General features: G+C 49.0%; 1 protein-coding gene across 1 annotated transcript; it reads left to right on the top strand.

Moving 5' to 3' along the window:
- Window positions 1–1,217: 1,217 nt before the first annotated feature.
- Window positions 1,218–2,141, top strand: LOC310921485 (olfactory receptor 14A16-like; the record flags this gene model as incomplete). Its single annotated transcript, XM_083881619.1, has 1 exon — window positions 1,218–2,141. Exon 1 carries the CDS (start codon window positions 1,377–1,379, stop codon window positions 2,139–2,141), a length of 765 nt encoding a protein of 254 aa, XP_083737745.1. The 5' UTR covers window positions 1,218–1,376.
- Window positions 2,142–18,668: the final 16,527 nt, after the last annotated feature.

Below are 18,668 nucleotides of genomic sequence, written 5' to 3'. Positions count from 1 at the left end.
TCAGACATCTTCCCCCAGCAACTCCTACCTGAGCTCCTTTCCCATTCTAAGCAGAGCCTCTGCCCTCATCCCATGGGGGCTTGAGTGTGCATTGCCCCTGCAGCAGCCAGAGCCCAGGGAAGGACAAGCCCCTGATTTCCATCAGTCTGTGTGTCTGTCCTCCCCTGCCAGGAGCATTGTGGCATTTCACTGCCATCCCCAAGTGCCTGTGCTGTCCTTGTTCCCACCACTGGGTTTTCTGAGCCAGTGCAAGGGTTTGGGGGTCGCAAAGTGCCTGAACAGGCACCCTTTGGATCCTGCTGTGGAGATGTGTCTGAAGGAGCAGAGTACCCAGATCCCCTCAGGGGCCATTCAGCTGAGTCCCTGGGTGTCCTGCAGGGCTGCAGGGTGTTCTCCAGAAAGGCACAGCTCTACTGTGGTGTCTCTGGGCTGCCTGGGATCCCCACAGAGGAGGCAGCTCAGTGGTAGGGCCAGGGAAAGGCTGCTGGGCAGCTGCACTTGGGCAGGTGCAAGGATCCCTCTGTGCTCCAGCCTGGCAGGAGACAGCTGAGATCCTAATGAGGCACCCTGAGAGAAGGCGATGGGTCTGTTAATCTGCTCTCTGAACCCAGATCCCTCAGCTCTCAGCAGTGTCCTGTTTCTCTGTACGGGAACTTTTCTGGGTGCCTCTCCTTCAACTCTAAGGTGCCAGAGAGGGGCAGCTGAGAGCAGCCCTGATGGGCAGAGCAGCTCTCTTGTCCCTGCACTGAGACCACCCCTCTGCCTCTTAGACCCAGACAATTTCACCTGCAGTGCATTAGAAATGCCAGGGATTTCAAACACCCACAACCACTCCTAACTGTGCAGGTGCACCTTGATGAACAAATACAAGGCACTCTCCCAGCTCAGTTCTTCAGGTGGGAAAATTTTAAACAGCAGAGCTGAGAAGCTTTTTGATGTATCACGAGCCCATTTAATGGGAAAACACCCAGCATTTTCAGTTGCCTCTCACTGCAAAGAAGAAATCCTCTGGAGCTTATCACTCAAGTCCCCAGCAGCCAGGAAAATTCAGAGCCCAGGTGAGAGGAATGCAGAGCAGTGTTCCTAAAAAGAGACACAGTGAATGTTGAATTGCTATGAGATATGCAGTATGTTTTGCTCATAGAGGTGTACCCTGAGACAGCCCTGTGTTTTTCTCCCTAGGTGGAAACCATTTACTCAGGCAACAAATATCCAATAACAGCTCCATCAGCCACTTCCTCCTGCTGGCACTGGCAGACACAAGGCAGCTGCAGCTCCTGCACTTCTGCCTCTTCCTGGGCATCTCCCTCGCTGCCCTCCTGAGCAACGGCCTCATCATCAGTGCCATAGCCTGCAGCCATCACCTGCACACCCCCATGTTCTTCTTCCTGCTCAACCTGGCCCTCAGCGACCTGAGTTTCATCTGCACCACTGTCCCCAAAGCCATGCACAATTCCCTCTGGGACACAAGGACCATCTCCTACACAGGATGTGCTGCTCAGCTATTTATGCTTGTCTTCTTCCTTGGAACTGAGTATTCCCTCCTGACCATCATGTGCTATGACCGCTACGTGTCCATTTGCAAACCCCTGCACTACGAGACCCTCCTGGGCAGCAGAGCTTGTGCCTACATGGCAGCAGCTGCCTGGGCCAGTGCCTTTCTCAATGCTCTGCTGCACACAGCCAATACATTTTCCCTGCCCCTGTGCCATGGCAATGCCCTGGGCCAGTTCTTCTGTGAAATCCCACACATCCTCAAGCTCTCCTGCTCCAAATCCTACCTCAGGGAACTTGGGCTCATTGTGTTAAATGCTTTCCTAGATTTTGGCTGTTTTGTGTTCATTGTTTTCTCATATGTGCAGATCTTCAGGGCTGTGCTGAGGATCCCCTCTAAGCAGGGACGGCACAAAGCCTTTTCCACCTGCCTCCCTCACCTGGCTGTGGTCTCCCTGTTCCTCAGCACCTCATTTTTTGCCTACCTGAAGCCCCCCTCCTTCTCCTCCCCATCCCTGGATCTGGTGGTGTCAGTTCTGTACTCGGTGGTGCCTCCAGCCCTGAACCCCCTCATCTACAGCCTGAGGAACCAGGAGCTCAAGGCTGCAGTGTGGACACTGATCACTGGACCATTTCAGAAACATTAAACTACTGGCACATTTCTGCAAATCTTTTGTAATAAAAGTCACCTTTAATAGCAATTGCCAGTTAGGTTTTCAGGTTTTTGTTCTTTGTTTTACTTTTCTATGGTGTTCACAAAGCAAGGCCATTGTTTGTGCCATTTCTTGTTTTGTTTCTCTCCACCTTTACTCTGGCCCCAGAGTGTAACAATGAAGGGCTGTGCTCTTGGTGGCTTTAAATGAACAAAAGGATCTCTAGTGGAGTTTTCACTAGAGATGCTGCTGTGTTCCCTTCTCTGGAGCTGCAGCAGCAATGTCTGTGTGCAGAGCTGGGGGCAGATCAGTGCTGGCACAGCAGCTGTGCCCAGGAGCATCCCAGAGCATCCTCATACACCTGCCACCAACATCCCCCCTGTGCAGCCCTGGCCTCTCCCCCAGCTCACACAGGGGTTGCATCCTTGCAGGCACAGACACGGCAGCACTGGCTCAGGAGCCCCTGTTTGCACTGCCCAGAGCAGGCATCAGCACACCCATAGTGTTGGTGTGGGGAGATGAACTTCAGTGAGCACAAATGCCATCATCCCCTGGGGCCAGGAGGGAAACCACTCAGGTTTGTCGTGGCCTCCGAAGTCAGCCAGAGAGTTTGTTCCTATGAGCTGTGAGTTTCCTGTCCCACTGCAGATGTTGTTGCTCAGAGCCGGGGCTGCCTGGCAGCCAATCCCAAACTGACCTGAGCATTTCCTTTGCTTCACCTTTGCTTTCTTCCCTCTTTCCTGGTCCAAATTTCTTCTTATTACCCATCCCTGTCCCCTCCCATGCAAACAGCCCATCTCTGTTTGCCCTTCCCTCCGTGCCCCACTCTCCATTTCAGTTCCTGAGTTGGCATCATGGGAACATCCCTTGGGGAGCAGGATCATCCTACAAAGTGCTTCAGGAATTGTCTGCAGTGTCCTGCAGTGCCTTGAGTTAACGATTTAAGGAGTTATGATTTTAGCTAAGGGAGAGAAGCAATTTATATTGGTTAAAATTTAAGTTAGAAGAGTAGACATTTAATGGACAAGTTAATAATTATTAGATGTTTAAGCTAGAGCATAGGTAATATATTACTTGCTCATTTTAGTTTTGTTTTTAGAAGGAAGTAAGATAGATGGACTATTGTGATAATGGAAGAAACCATGACTGCACCTGGACACAGAAACTAATTGGAACAAGCAGGAGACCTTGAATTATGCCCAAGAGGTCATATAGCTGCCAACAAGATGAGAGTAAAACGGTTACTGTGAGGAAGACATCTCTGACTTCATCCTTCAAGACCGCTGACCCAATCTGAGAGAAGAATTGTGCAGGTGTAAAGGACTTCAGGCTCATTTTAATATGAAGCGAGGAGAGGCAATGCTAGGAATAGGAATATGTATAGGTGTTTTGAGTAATTGAATGAATATGTAACACTTTTGTAAATAAATAGAGAGCTGGAGCTTTGTGATTGGTGTGCACACCTTTAGGAGGCTACTCCCATGCTATCCAACACCGAATTAAACACACCACTTTCTAACTTTAACTAGTTAGAGAGTCTTTTGTACTTGATCTTATCAATTTTATACAAATCAATTGGCGACCATGGCAGGAATGGGCTCTGTTCAGCTGTGAGAGCAGTTTGGGTAGTGGACCCCTCAGGGCACCCCCGTGATCTCCCTGGAGAGAGGGCTCTATAGAGACATCCGATATCGGGGACAAGGTATTCTGTAAACCTGTGATATTCTAGAATATGTGGTTTTATTGCAATTGTCGTGGGTAGAAAGGGCCTTCCCTTCAGCCACCAGCCTCGGCTGAAGGGAAGTCCCAGAGAGAGAACGAGAGAGAGCAAGAGGGTAAGCTGGCAAGAAGAGGGGAGCAAGCTAGAGCAACGTGGCAGGGGTCAGAGTGCAGGGGGAAGAGAGCAGAGGTAAGAGCAGGGAAAGGAGAGTGAGGTCCAGAGAGAAAGAGTGAAGAGGAGAGCCAAGAGAGCAGGGACCAGAGAGTGAAGAGGGAGAAGAGAGAAGAGAAAGAGGGCGAGCTCCAGGTTACAATACATATATCTCCTTTTGTGATGAATATTCTAATTTACAGTGACCAACCAATACAAGACACAAAATCCTATAGAATTTACATACAGCCTATAAGAACTACTACATTACCATGTGTTATACTTTAAACTCTAAAAACTACTCTTTAGACTTTTCTGTTTTGCTACATTGACCTTTGGATCCCTTAGCCAGCAGAAAGGTATTGTTCAATCAAAAGGGATTCTCCTTCAGCTGGCTAGGCTATTGTCTTTAGGTTATATAGTAACTAAGACTCGGTATCCTACAACTCAAAGTAAGCTTCCATTTCTATCTCGACTATAGGTTTCACATTTTCAGAATCTTTTGCTAAGCAATCATATTTATAAGGTTTCCTTGATTAATCTTTCCCAACAGGGCTCCACTCCCCGACCATTCATCTGGGGACAGACAAGGACTAGAGCTCCAGACAAAATTATATGTTTAAAAAGTTAAAATAGTGGCCTATAAGGCATATGTGTAGCCAGGAGGCTGTTGGTAAGTCATGGGAGATGTCCCACACTCAGATTGGGCCTATATAGTTTGCTTGCAAGCTAGAATGCAATTTGGTTGCCAGTGGAAGGGTTTGTCAAGCTGTAGAGGGCTTGCTAGCAATTTGGGGCAAATTCACTAACAGTTTGGGGCAAATCCTTTTTTATTGTTATTTTATCATGTGTTTTCATTTTAAGTGTGTCCTGACTGCAAGAATGACTGTATGTCATTGAATATAATATATATACACATATAATGAATGTGAGTACTTGTTGAGACCTACCCTGGGTACAAATTGAATGAGGGTTCCGACCTGCAGTTCCGTCTTCAGGCAACTGACACGGCCAGGAATGAATGAAGCGAGTGGGATGAATGCCTAAAGCGCTGCATAGCCCTGCATGCTCTGTGAATATTTTATTCCTTTGTAAAGAGGCACCTCTCCGTCCTGTGATTGGGAACACAGGTGTGTGTACTTCTGGTTATGATGGATGGTATTTGCTGTAGCATCTGGTGTTTGGACTTGAACAGTCCGAAACCCAGGAGACAAGGATGGCATTTGCTGTGACACTTAGTGCTTGGGTTCAAACGGCTTCCTCCTTGTAGAATTTGAGAGACAAACTTTAGTGTTCCAGCATAGTATTTTTGTAAGTTTTTCCACAGGATTTGTGGAGTTGTGAATGCTTTTTAGACTTAGGCTTTGCGAAGCTGGGCAGCTTGTGTTAGAGTGGCCGTGGTTTTGAGAGTTGTGGTGTATTTTTGATGTAATATTGCCACCTAGTGTCAAAAATGACAATTGCAGCAAACTGGTAACTTTTAGCTGGTTGTGTTGGTGTTTGTAGATTTGGTCTGTTGAAAGTGGCAGTTGAAGCTTAAGCCTAAACTGAAAGGGTCTGGCCATCTAGACAGGCCCTTTTTAATGGTTTCAGCTTGAACCGGGCGATGTGATGGGGGACTGTGTCTTGGTGAGATGAGAGGACAGAAGGACAGAAAGGGTGTTTTGTGGAGGACTGCACTCAAGCTGAACTACTAATAATTTGGCTTTTATTTGGGAATTACCTCCGGTTCAGGGAGGACTTAGGAACCCATTGTGGTGAGGACAAGAGGGAGTAATTCCTTGTTTTGTTTGTAGCCTGACAATTTTTCATTGCAAACTAGACAGGCATCCAGCTTGGGGGTTTTTTTGCTTAAGGAGTGCAAGAGGAGGTGGTATTGCGTGTCCTACAGATGAAGACCTGCATGCCCCAGGTACATTCCAAAGCTGCCACAATATTATAACTGGGAAGCAGTAAATTCTGAGTGCGAAATAGTAAATGTAGTTTGTGAAAAGAGTTGTTTAGTTTCTAGGGTTTGAGACGTGAATGTTTTTAGAGAAGATTGGGAAAAGACAGAGGAACAGTGTCAGTTTGGCAAAAGTCCCTTTTTGTAGTGGCTTAGTTGTGATTTTTGGAATTTGAGACATGGAGGTTGTGTTTGTGGATTTTAAGAGTTATAACAGGGGTGGCTTTTGTATCAGAATAATTACAGGTGGTGATGTGTGTATATTTTAACCTGGCTAGACAGATAGAAGGGATTCCATTACCTTGGTAGTTTGGACTCAGTCTCTCGAAATTCGTGAACTTGGCTAATTGTTGGTTAGACAGAGGAAAGGAAAGGGTTTATTTAGGTGGATTATATGGGACCTCTGCTGGCAACTTAGTAGCTTTGGACTGATAGCAACCTTCAGTAGAGAATTTAGAAATTCCAGAAATAGTAAATGGAACAGCCAGCCTCTGTGGGTGTTTTTCTGCAGCCCTTGGTGCACGTAGAAGTTGGCATTGTGCATGGGTGCTACTGCAGTGTAGGATTTGTACAGGATGCTATTGTTGCTTTTCTGCAAATCAGCACAGAGAGTGTGCCCAGTGCCAGTGGGGACAGTGCTATAATCGAGCTGATTTTTAACTGAAAATTTTAAAGTTGGTGTGTAGGAGGTCACACCTAGTACCTGAGCAGTGGGTTGTGTGGGAAGAAACTAGGAAAGTGTTGTGGTTTTTGGTTCTGTTACTTCCCTGAGTTGTTGATTTGCTCCTAGTTTGTACCCATCTACCCAGATGTCGTGCTCCAATCCTACCTATTGTTCCTGAATATTCCCTGTCTATCATTTTACTCAGCTGTCAACCCTTCCCTCACCCTGCCCCTTCTTCCAGACTGTTCCCTATCAATCCCCCGATCCTTGAAGCCCCATTGCACCATGTGACCCACTCTCCCCTTCTTGTTTTTCCCTATTGGTTTATCAAATGTAAACCCCACCTTTCCCTCCTCCCCTACTTTCTTACCATTGGGTAAAGATTTGTATCCTCCCCTGAAACCTCCCCCGTTTAAAAGAGCTGACATGCAGCTGAACCCTGTCTTCAGTTCCTGGACCCTCCACTGGAATAAAACCCTTTGGAACCCATACGGAAGGTCTCCCTCTCATCCTTGTCTCCACTGTGCACCTGACAATAGCCTAAGTGCCCCAGAGCATCAGCTTTAAGCTCCACCTCAGGTCAGGCTGCTCCCAAGGTGTGTCCCACTCCCAGTGTGGGGTCATGGAAGGGCTAGCCAGCTCCAGCACCGCTTCAATTGGTTCCCAGTGTGAGGCCCTGCCCACAGGATTCCATGGATGGACTGTGCTTTTCTTGGATTTAAAAGCATGAAGTCTTGGCCAAGTTTTGTTTGGAGGCACTCCCAGAGGTGGAAGTAGCAACCCTTTGGCACCCAGGAGAACTGCTTCCCAGTAGAGGACCTGTCCCGTGTGTTTTCAGTTTCAGTAGCCATTTTGGCTAAGTTACCCCTGGTGTGGAAGTGGTGGGGAAGGGTGCACAGCCCTCTGGGAGGTTTGGGGTCGTGGCTTGGTTATAGTCAAACTGACTGCAGGAGGCACTCTGTCCATTTGGGTTGGTCCCTGGTCCTTTTGTTTCAGCTTTCCTTTTGCCGCAGGGCAGGGCAGATTTTGTTGTGCTGACAGGAGTTAAAAAAGGATGAGGATGGGTGCAAAGTTGTCAGCACAACAGAGGGGCATTTATTTCCAAGTTGTGGGGATCCTGGATAGTGAGGGAAAAGGATTTTCTAAAGGTTTGTTGAAAAGATTTGTCAGGCGCTTGTTTCTCCACTTTCTGAAGGCGTCCCTCGAGGAGGTAGTTACAGTTCCTTTTGGTAACTCTGTTCAGAATAAATTAACATAATTGAGCAATAAGGGGGACACCTCAGTTAACAAATTCTTTTCATTGTTTGTGATAATTTGGTATGTGATATTTGAAAAAAGGAAAGCAGGAGAACAAACAAAGCAACTTTCCCCAGTTTTCCCCTCCCTCAGTCCTAAACCCTTGTCCTCTAAGCTGGGAGGTCTCTGTGGAGCATACTGCCCACAAGTGCAAGGGAGCTGCTGACTCCCTGGCCCCCCGCAGCCTCCTCATTACCCCTGCCCTGACAGCAAGTGCCCTGCTGTCAGGGATCCTTCCCTAAATCCCTTTTCCCCAGTTGTGAATCTCCCAGTTCAAGTTATGACTCAAAATCAGTTCCAGGTCCCTCAAATCCCTCAAAATGGCCCACAGGAGGCACAAGATGGCAGTTCCTCAGTCACAATGGCCCCTTGGCTCCATGTAGCCAAGCTGTATCACCATGGCTTGTGGTTCCATGAGGCCCAACAGAGTTGCAATGTACCCTTGTTTCCATGAGGCCTTGCTGTGTCAGATTGACTTCTGGTTCTGTGAGCTTTCATACTGAAAACAACAATCTCCTTGGTTTTGCCGTGTCATCATGGACGCTTTGCTCCATGGGGTTCCACAGTATAATGTGGAAACGTGGTTCCATGAGGTTCTACAACGTCACAATGGACCCATGGTTCCACAAGGCCTTGCTGTGTCAGAATGGCCCCTTGGTTCCACAAGGTCCCACAGTGTCACCATGGTCTCCTTGGATCCATATTGTCACAATGGGGACCTTTCTTCATTCAATGCAGCCTTGGGGTGTCACAGTGACCCCTTGGTTCCATGAGTTTGTTCACTACCAACAATGGTTCCATTGTTCAAACAAGGCCTTGCAGTGTAACAATGGACTCTTGGTTCCATGAAGCCTTTCTCTGTCACAATGTACTTTTTATTCCATGAGGTTCCAGAGTGTCACAATGGCCTCCTTGGATGTGCAGTATCACAATGGACCACTGGTTCCATGTGGCTCTGCTGTCTCAAAAAGGATTTTGGTTCCATGAGGTCCCAAGGTGTCACAGTAGACACCTTTATTCCGTGAGGCCCCGCTGTCACCAAATCTACGTAATGTAAGAATAAGACTCCTTAGCACTAATTTGCAATTAAGAGGGCATCACTTATTCAGGCTTGAGGTCTAAGGTGTAACTCATAACCTTATATGGACATGTGATTCAAAAAGAATGTTACTTATACACAGTTGCTACATGTGTATTACAGTTTAGGCATTACCATAAAAGCCACCCCAAGTTCCCTGATTCAGTCCTTGTTTTTTCTGTCACTGCACTCTTGAGCCAGATGTCTTCTACTTGTCTTACAACTGTCCTTGCTGAGAAAGGCATGTCCTTGCATGCCTTGTTCCTGTGCTAAAAATTCACAGGCACGGTAAAAGTGAAATTAGCCCTCCTGGTTTCAAGCTGGAGGCTTTGTAAGCCCAGGCAGAGACAGGCAGGATGCAGAGCTGTCAGCAAAGAAACAGCCCAGACAGGTGGGGCAGCCGGGGGATGACGACAGCCTGCAGGGACAGAGGCGCAGGACATGGACACCGTAGGACAGCCTGGGCTGCACAGGGCACAGGGATGGGCAGCAGCTGCAAGGCCCTGACACAGCCAACTCCTGCAGCACTTTGGCGATGGCTCCTGGGCCTGGGCCTGAGCCATGAGGAGGAGACAAGTGACCCTTGCAGGCCTGGGGCCTCATTGCCTCCTTGTCCCTGCTCGGCAGCCTGGCAGGGGCCTCCCCATGGTCCTGCCCTTGGCATTGCACATCCCCACATCCCAGTGGCCTGGGAAGAGCCCTGAGCAAGGAGGGAGGGATAGGGTGTGCCTTGCCAGGGGCTGGGGCTCAGGCATTTTGCATTCCTGAAATACATCTAGGTTTTCTCAGCATCAGAGACACCTTTGCCTTGTTTGTCCCCACCTGTCAACACTGCCTGCAGTATTCTGCTCTAACTGGAGCCTGGGGACCCTTTCTCAGTCGTGTCTCTCAATGGGAGCCATTAAAACTTCAAGGAACTTCAGTGTTTCAATTTGACTTTGAATTCTTTTGAGATTTTTTTCAACTCCCTCTCAGGGACTGAGTTGAATGTAAACAACACCAAGTCCGCAGGAGTATCATTAAAGTCCTTGTGCTGTGTCTTTTTTGCTGAGCTGGGCTGGGTTCCTGTCACAGAGCTGGGGCTCAGGCCTTGGCCCTTTGCATTCCTGGCACAGACCCAGGTTTGCTCAGCATCAGAGACACCTTTGCCTTGCTTGTCCCCACCTGTCATCACTGCATCCAGTTTCCTGATCTAACTGATCTGACAATTCTTTCTCAGTGGGACTTATTTAAACTTAATTGCATTAATTAAAAAGAAACATTGGTGGTTTTAATCTGACATTGAGTTCTCAAGAAGTTTTTGGAACACTCTCAGAGGAACTGACTCTGATATAAACAACACCAAAGCCCTGAGAGCGTCATTAAAGTCCTTGTACAGTGTCTTTTTTGCTGAGCTGGGCTGGGCTCCTGACATAGAGCTGGGGCTCCTGGCAATCAAGAAAAGCTTCAAAAAGACATTTCTCCTCAGGACCAGCTCCTTTCCCAGCCCAGCAGGGCTGAGGGCACTGCCTGTAGATACCTGAGAGCAGTGAAGCAGACAGAGGCTTAAAGAAACTAGAAGGACAAATCTGAGATTATTCATGGTGAAATCTTCATACCTTTTGAAAACTCTGAGCTTCCTCATTGAGAAATGTTCGCCACTTCTGACACAGTAAGTCTCTGGCTGCAGGGATCTCCTAAATCTCACCCATGACAGGACTGACAGGACTGTAAGGATGGCTCTGCTGCCCTTTCTGCTTTGGGGGAGGATGTGCTCCACAGCGGGACTGCCCTGGGCAGTGTCAGAAGGACAGGGCAGGACGGCAGGACGGCTCCTGCTGCCAGGGACGGCTGCAGGGGCTGAAGCTGGGGCTGCAGCCAGGGGTGCCCAGGGCCGTCCTGCAGAGCAGTTTCTGCAGCCCTGAGGGCTCTTGGCCAGGCCAGGGGATCAGCCACCTGCCAGGAGCAGCTCTCAGCCTGCCTGGGAGCTCCCCATGGACTGTGGGGAGAAGTTGGAGGTGGAAGGAGCAATCCCCACCAGGGCAGATTCCTCCTGCTGTGGAGATGGTGCTGCATGGCCAGGGCTGCTCTCAGCTTTCTCAGAAAGGAAAGGGGCTGTCAGCTTTGTCTGTGTCACTGACACTCCTGCACTGTCACTCAGGGGATCAGCAGATCTGCCTCAGAGCTTGCTCAGAAAGTGCCTCCTCACTCTCCTCTACCTACAGACAGCAGCAGCAGCACCTTGGCTTGCAGCATCTCTGTTTGTCTGAGCTGCCCTTAAGGTCCTGCTGCCAGGGAGATGCCCCTGGGCAGTGCTCTGTGCTGGGAGGGGTGTGCAGGGCAGAGCTGAGGCCCCAGGGCTGGGCTGGCCTTTGGGAGCACTGGCATGGACAAGGCATGGATAGAGGGAAACAGTTCCCAGTAGGCACATGTCGAACTGCACAGGGAAAGAGAGAAGAGTTTAGAGAAATTAATTTTGAAAAGGGAGCCTTAAAAAAGTCCACATTGTTTTCCAAGCATGTTTTAAGTGTGAACTACAGGGAGGTGAAATGAGCAAAGGGCACCTGTGTGGGGACCAGCAGGTCTGATTGCACTGGGGCACCGGACTGTGTTTTCCCCCTGGGCTCCCCAGAGTTGACAGCAATGCTGAAGATGAGGCAATAACTCAGCAGCACAAACATGAACTCAAAAAACCCCCCATTTACTGAATTTTCTCCAAAACAAGAGAAATAGTTTTGAGGGGATTCCTAAAAACAAGGATAGGATATGAATCAAGGAAACCTGTTCCAGCTTGTCAATGTCTTCTTTCAACAGTCCACAATGCCAGAAGTGAAAAAATGTTCAACACCAGCTCCGTCAGCCACTTCCTCCTGCTGGCACTGGCAGACACAAGGCAGCTGCAGCTCCTGCACTTCTGCCTCTTCCTGGGCATCTCCCTCGCTGCCCTCCTGAGCAACGGCCTCATCATCAGTGCCATAGCCTGCAGCCACCCCCGCACATGCCCATGTTCTTTTTCCTGCTCAACCTGGCCCTCAGCGACCTGGGTTTCATCTGCACCACTGTCCCCAAAGCCATGCACAATTCCCTCTGGGACACAAGGACCATCTCCTGTGCAGGATGTGTGGCTCAATTATTTATGCTTGTTTTCTTCCTTGGAACTGAGTATTCCCTCCTGACCATCATGTGCTATGACCGCTACGTGTCCATTTGCAAACCCTCCTGGGCAGCAGAGCTTGTGCCCACATGGCAGCAGCTGCCTGGGCCAGTGCCTTTCTCAATGCTCTGCTGCACACAGCCAATACATTTTCCCTGCCCCTGTGTCATGGCAATGCCCTGGGCCAGTTCTTCTGTGAAATCCCACACATCCTCAAGCTCTCCTGCTCCAAATCCTACCTCAGGGAACTTGGGCTCATTGTGCTAAATGCTTTCCTAGATTTTTGGCTGTTTTGTGTTCATTGTTTTCTCATATGTGCAGATCTTCAGGGCTGTGCTGAGGATCCCCTCTAAGCAGGGATAGCACAAAGCCTTTTCCACCTGCCTCCCTCACCTGGCTGTGGTCTCCCTGTTCCTCAGCACCTCATTTTTTGCCTACCTGAAGCCCCCCTCCATCTCCTCCCCATCCTCTGAGCATCTGAATGGCTCAGCTGGTCTCCAGCTTCCTCCTCCTGGATTACAGGGGGGCTCCTCTGCTCCCCATCCCTATCTACCAGCCCAGGGGAACACTTGTCCTGAGGACAACCTGTCTTATTGTTGAAAACTGAAGCAAAGACAGGGTTAAGTACCTCAGCCTTTTCCTCATCTTTGGTATCCATGTACCCCTGTCAGAGTCTGTCCGAGGATGTGTTATGCCTCACAACTGCCTCCGATGGTTGAAGACCAAGACCCCCGGAGAGACTGGGGAGAGCCCCAGGCCTGGCTGAGGTGGGGCGCCTGCCGAGGACTGATACGCATCTCCACGAGAACGGAATGGAATGCAAGAACAATAGTAGCTCGTTACAGTGGACTGAGCTGACTATACTGACCGTGCTAGAAGGGTACAGCTTGCCACTTGTTCCTGAGCACCCAACTTTGACACAGGTGCCTGCACTGGCCCAGTGCCCTCTTTGGCTCCGTTCCACTCACCTTGGTCCTCTTCCTGACCAGCCTATAAAGACTCTGCGGATCCCGTGCACCCTTTGTGATCACCCCACTGGAGAAGATCGTGTCTATGGGCATCTCTACGTCTTGAGGACCTCCGACTCTCCACGTGGTAGCTATAATCCCCCTTCCCCTCTTTCTCTATCTTTCTCACTATTCTCTATTTTCTTTCCCTATTATCGCATTGTGGGCACTAAATAAAAGTGCATTTTTTGTTTAAGCAAACTGGTTTGCCCCCTGTTGTGTCTTTTGCGCTTTGAGATCTCCAAAACGAACCATCAGGTTCCCCGCATATGTTTGCGGACCCTGACACCAGTTCAGAGAAGAGGCAATAGAATTCCCAAGTGGTCTTGATGCTGAATGTCTCCTTCGTAGATTTGGGCATGTAGAAGAATGAGCCCCTTACAGGCTGATCCTGTTTGGACAACATGATCCTTACCCCAACCTCCCCATGTCTGACATTACCCACCTTGGGACAGAAATCCCAAAACATAAAAAAAATAACTGTGAATTTTTCTTGATAATTCAATTTAGTGCATAATAAAATTTTATTTAAATTTTTTCTTATGTATATTACTATGTATGCCTATTAGTTATTTTTTACATTTATAATAAAAAACCTATGTATTTTCAGCAACCCAAAAATGATTGTTATTGGTTTTAAGTAACACAATTCCCTTCATTTTTTCATTGACCACTATTGACTATTAATTTCTCCCTCTTCATGCTATTTAAGTCCTTATGTCATTTCTTTTATCATTTTCTCAGACAGGGTAAAAGGGACCGCTTAGGGGACTATGGAGACATTTCTGGGGAACGCTTAGAGCACTTTTGTTCTGGGTAGGGACTTTGGAGAGAACTTGAGGGTCTGGAAGACCCTTGGAGCAGACGGGTGGGCACTTGGAGGGGTACTTAGAGATTCTGTCGGATAATCCGGGATTGTGGGGAGCACTTGGGGGTCCAGAGGGAAACTTGGAGGTCAGGGAGGGAAATCTGAAGGCCCTTCAGGGTCCGGACAGGCACCTGGAGGACTCTGACAGGGCTCTCTGGTGCCCGGGGGATGATGGGATTTGTAAGCGTGGGTATAACACGGTTTAATGGGGCCGCGGAGCATCATGGGAGTTGTAGGCCCACCTCCAACAGCTCTTGGTGGGTCATGAGGCACGACAGGAGATGAAGTCTGGACTGGAATAGGGCTCTCCGTGCGCCGCGGAGCATGCTGGGAGCTGTAGTCCCAAAAGTAGCTCGAACAGAGCTTTTGTGGGTCCGGGGAGGCACTTGGAAGACACTTTTGTGTCGAAACCGTGACTTGAGGTCCTCGAGGGGAGCTCTGGAGCACTTGGAGGGAGCTTAGGGAGCTCTAACCGGGTTCTTTAGGGCATGAGTTTTAGCCCAGGAACTGTGTTATGAGAGGCTCTGAGGCGGAGGGAATGATAGGAGATGACTTCCCAGAAGTGGCTCTAACGGGCATCTATGGGGTCGAGAGCATTCAAGGGATCTGGGGTTGCTTTTGGAGGGTACCGAATGGACTCTAAAGGGGCAATTAGGGATCCTGGAGGGTCTGGGAGACACTCACAGGACATTGTCGTGGGGGGGGGGGGGGGGGTGGGAATACATACCGGGGTTCTGTAGAGCTTCGGGCATGACGGGTGTTGTAGTCCCGGCGGCAATGGAGTTCAGTCGGGCCGTGGGGCATGACTGGAGTTATAGGCCAAAAGAAAAGATGGCGGCAACAGCAGGCACCACCTTGAGGCCTGGTGCCTTGATTGCCGGCACTCATTGGCTGCATCCTCCCATTGGGATGGGTGGGAGCCTTGGCAAATGGGAGGCAGCGGAGGCGGGAGCAGCCCATTCAACCCCTCCAGTCCCTCCCAGTACAGCCCAGTTCATCCCCAGTGCCCCTCCAGGCCCTCTCAGTACACCCAAGTCCCTCCCAATACGTGAGTTCATTCTCATTCCCTTCCAGTTCCCCCCCAGTGTCTTCCATAGCTCGCCCCAGTGTCCCCTAGTCTTCCCCACAGTGTTTTCAGTGTCCCCAGTTTGTCCCAGTATACTCCAGTATCCCACATACTCTCCCCAGGTTGTCCCAGTCCACCCCAGTCTCACTCCCAGTACGTCTCAGCACATCCCCACTGCGTTCTCAGTGTCCCCCAGTATGTCCCAGTCCTTCCCAGTGTTTCCAAGGACACTTGAACCGCTCATGGTTGTCATGGATTCCAAACCCAGCCGTGGGGTCAGTGCAGTGTCCATGGCCACAGCCCCTTGCAGTGGCCCAGGGCAGGTTGGGATGATGATCCACCCTCACAGCTGGCCCAGGGCAGGGCTGGAGTGGTTTTGGTGGCCCCTTGGACTGGCACACACTTGAGGAGTGTGTCTGTTTTCAGTGGGGAAAATTAGGAGTTTTACATTGGTTCAAAAAATAGAAAACCCCTTTTTACCTGAGTGCAGGCAAATGTCCAAGCAAAGCAGGTCCCAGGTGAGTGAGGACAGATAGGATGGGCTTGGGGAATGTGGAGCAAGGTTGTCCACACTGGGTCAGACCTCAAGGCACAGCTTCTCTGAATAGGCCAGGCCTCCTGAGGAGAGATCCTGGATCAATATCAATCACAAAACACCACAATCACCTCTGTTCCAAAGAGAACAGTAATAAAACACACTCTTTATAACAAGAATGTGTATTTCTTAGAAGCTCTTTGAAATTGTTAAAAATGGATGCACTGCCTAATTATCCAAGCCAAAGAAAAACCCAAACAAAGTATAGCAGCAATTTTAATTTGAGCAGCTTAAAATTTACAATAAGTTGCTAATAGTAAATAATATGTATATTGGTTCTTAAGAATAATACAAGAGCAAATGGACCACGGGGTACCTACTGTGGGGTGCGGAGCAGGACCTTGATCTTCTGTCCCCCATACAAAGCCAAAAATAACTCATTTGGACTTTTTATCATGTGTGTCAACACCCCTTCCCACTTCTTTTCGATTTGTAAGATTTACATCACTGCCCTTATCTCCACCCATCACCACCTCTACTGCACATGCTCCTCCATCCCCTCTCCGGGGGTCTCCCCACCTCCGGGGTTCGTTGAAGAGGGCTCAAAGAGTCTTCCTCACTGCCTGCTTACTGACCCCTTGAGTTACACATGCGTATTAAGTTGATATTACGTAAGTCAATACTATATTTGGACATCTGAATAATTTCATGGTATACTAAGACAATAACTTTATTTTAATTAACATTTTTCAGGATTTCCCTCAGAACTTTTCCATCTCCAGAGAAATATAGCTTCTTTATCTCAGTATTTTTCTTGTCTACTAAACATGTGCTGGAGGAGGGGGGAGATTTCCCCTCCTCCCTCTTCTTCCAAAAAAGTTACATTTTAACTCCTGTTTTTAAAATATTGATTACTGTTTCAATTTCATCAGCACGAATCATACCCATTTATCACAAAACCTTTCTCCATAACTGTAGTAGAAAACCTTCCTCATGAACTGCACCAGACCAGAGGGAAATCAAGGCAGAGCCATGGTTTGGCAGGACTTGCTTGATCCCAAAGAGCCCCATGGGGCATTTGGTGCTGAGCCCTCAGGGCCTGAGACAAGATTGCACAAACATTTCCAGGAGTCAAAGTCAGAAGAAAAACCCAAAGTGTCTCAGAGCATTAATGAGATCCATCCCCAACACAGGCTCCTCATGGACTCCTTGGAGGAGAGAACTGGAGGCCATGATTGTCCAAAAACCTCTGAGACTCAGTGTGGAAAGGAAAACTCAAAGTACCTTAAAAACCCTTGAGTATCTCAAAACTTTAATGAGCCCCACTGAGTGTCAATACAAAGCCTCTCTAGGGACTAATTACAGCAGATAATTGGAGGCCATGATTGCACAAACCTCTCAGAGACTCCCAGGCAACAAAAGCAAAACCCAAAGTCCTTTGAAGAACCTGCAGTCCCTGGGAGCATTGTGGAGCTCCCCCAGGGCCATTCCTGACCAAGGCTCCCCAGGGACTCGTCCCAGCAGATCCCTGAGACCACTGGGATGTTGGGGGGATGCTGAGGGCAGGACGAGTAGGTGACAGTGCCCAGCCTTGCTGGGGCTGTGCCAGGAGGTCCCAGTGCCTCAGGACAAGGTGTCCCCTCACAGCCCTTGGTGGCACAGACCCTGCTGTGCCCCAGGGCACTAAGACTTGGCTTCTCCTGGGCACTGCCAGCCCTGCCAGGGCCCTTGGCCATGTCCAGCACAGCTTGTCCTGCTCTGTCTCACAGCTGCTGCTGTGTCCCTGCAGGCTGCACACTCCCATCTTGCTGCCCCCTGGCTCTGCCCTGCATTTCCCTTTCTCCTCTCCCTGATATCCTGGGACGGAACATGTGAGAATGGTTCAAAGCTGTACAAGGGATCATTTAGACTGCACAGGAGAAAGTGTTTCTTTACTGAGAGGATGTCAGTCTTTAAGAGATATTTGGCCAGTGCTTTTAATGTCTGCTTGAACTTTTGGTCAGCCCTGGAAGGGTTGGGCAATGTGACCAGATCATCATTCTGCTGTGAACTGCAGATCATTCCCAACGGGACTGTCTTGGTCCACCCCTCACCTGCCCACAAATCCTATGCTATCCGAAACGGCTCTTCCCCTCTATTCTATAACATGTCCTACATACCAGGGCAACAATCCCCTTAGTCCAAATGGTGACCTGCTCTCAGTGACTTTGGGGTTTTAAACCCAGGCACCAGGGCTGATGGCTGTCCCAGGGAAGGAGCTGGAACAAGGTGTCCATTGCTCAGGAGCTGCAAATTTGTATTGTCACTTGCCACTGTTCCTCTGAGCTCTTCTCTGTTTTAGAGATGGGATCTTAATGAGCTGGTGGCTCTCCAGAGATGGGCCTGGGAGCAGCCAGGGCAGAGAATGAACTGAGTTTCTCCTGCTGCAATTGTTGGTGCCCTGTCTGGGTGTGCAGATGAGTCTTTTCTTTCTTAACCTGACACAACCCTGTAGAAGAGTTTTTAGAAGAGAGAGGCCACAATTTATTGATAGAAGGATCGAACGATCCCTGCTATCAGGGAACAGTATGAGGTTTTGTACTGTGCTTGCTGCGTGCTGTGCTGTTCTTACATTGTCTTGAATTAGCAAGAAAGTAGTGAATGTAATAGTTGGGTGATTCCCTTTCACAGATGCCACCTCACAGAAGCTGAAGACATGGAACAACTTGTTGTGCCTTCTCATAGATGCTTGAAGACAGAAATGCTGTTCATAAGACAGAGCAAAGAAGAATTTGCTGCCAAAAGACGTGAGCCAATGAACAATCCTTTAGAGTGCTTGAACATGAGATTTTAACCAATCAGAAATTGTTCAGCTGTGCCTGCTTCGACTCTGTAGCCACCTAAATATAGGGAATATAGAATAAACGGGGAGATCAAACCTAATCATATTGGTGTCGTTTGATACTTGGCCTCCTTCCTTGCAACATTGCCCTAATTCTTGAAGTGTTGTTCAAGTGCCTGTGCCATGCCATGTCTTTAGCAGCATGGAGAGAGAGGCCTGGGCTGGCAGCCCTGAAGCC

This window comes from Zosterops lateralis, assembly GCF_965231275.1.
Source record: "Zosterops lateralis genome assembly, chromosome: 34".
NCBI classification, from domain to species: domain Eukaryota; kingdom Metazoa; phylum Chordata; class Aves; order Passeriformes; family Zosteropidae; genus Zosterops; species Zosterops lateralis.
Note: the sequence above shows the minus strand (reverse complement) of the source record. Positions and strands in the feature narration are given on the sequence as shown.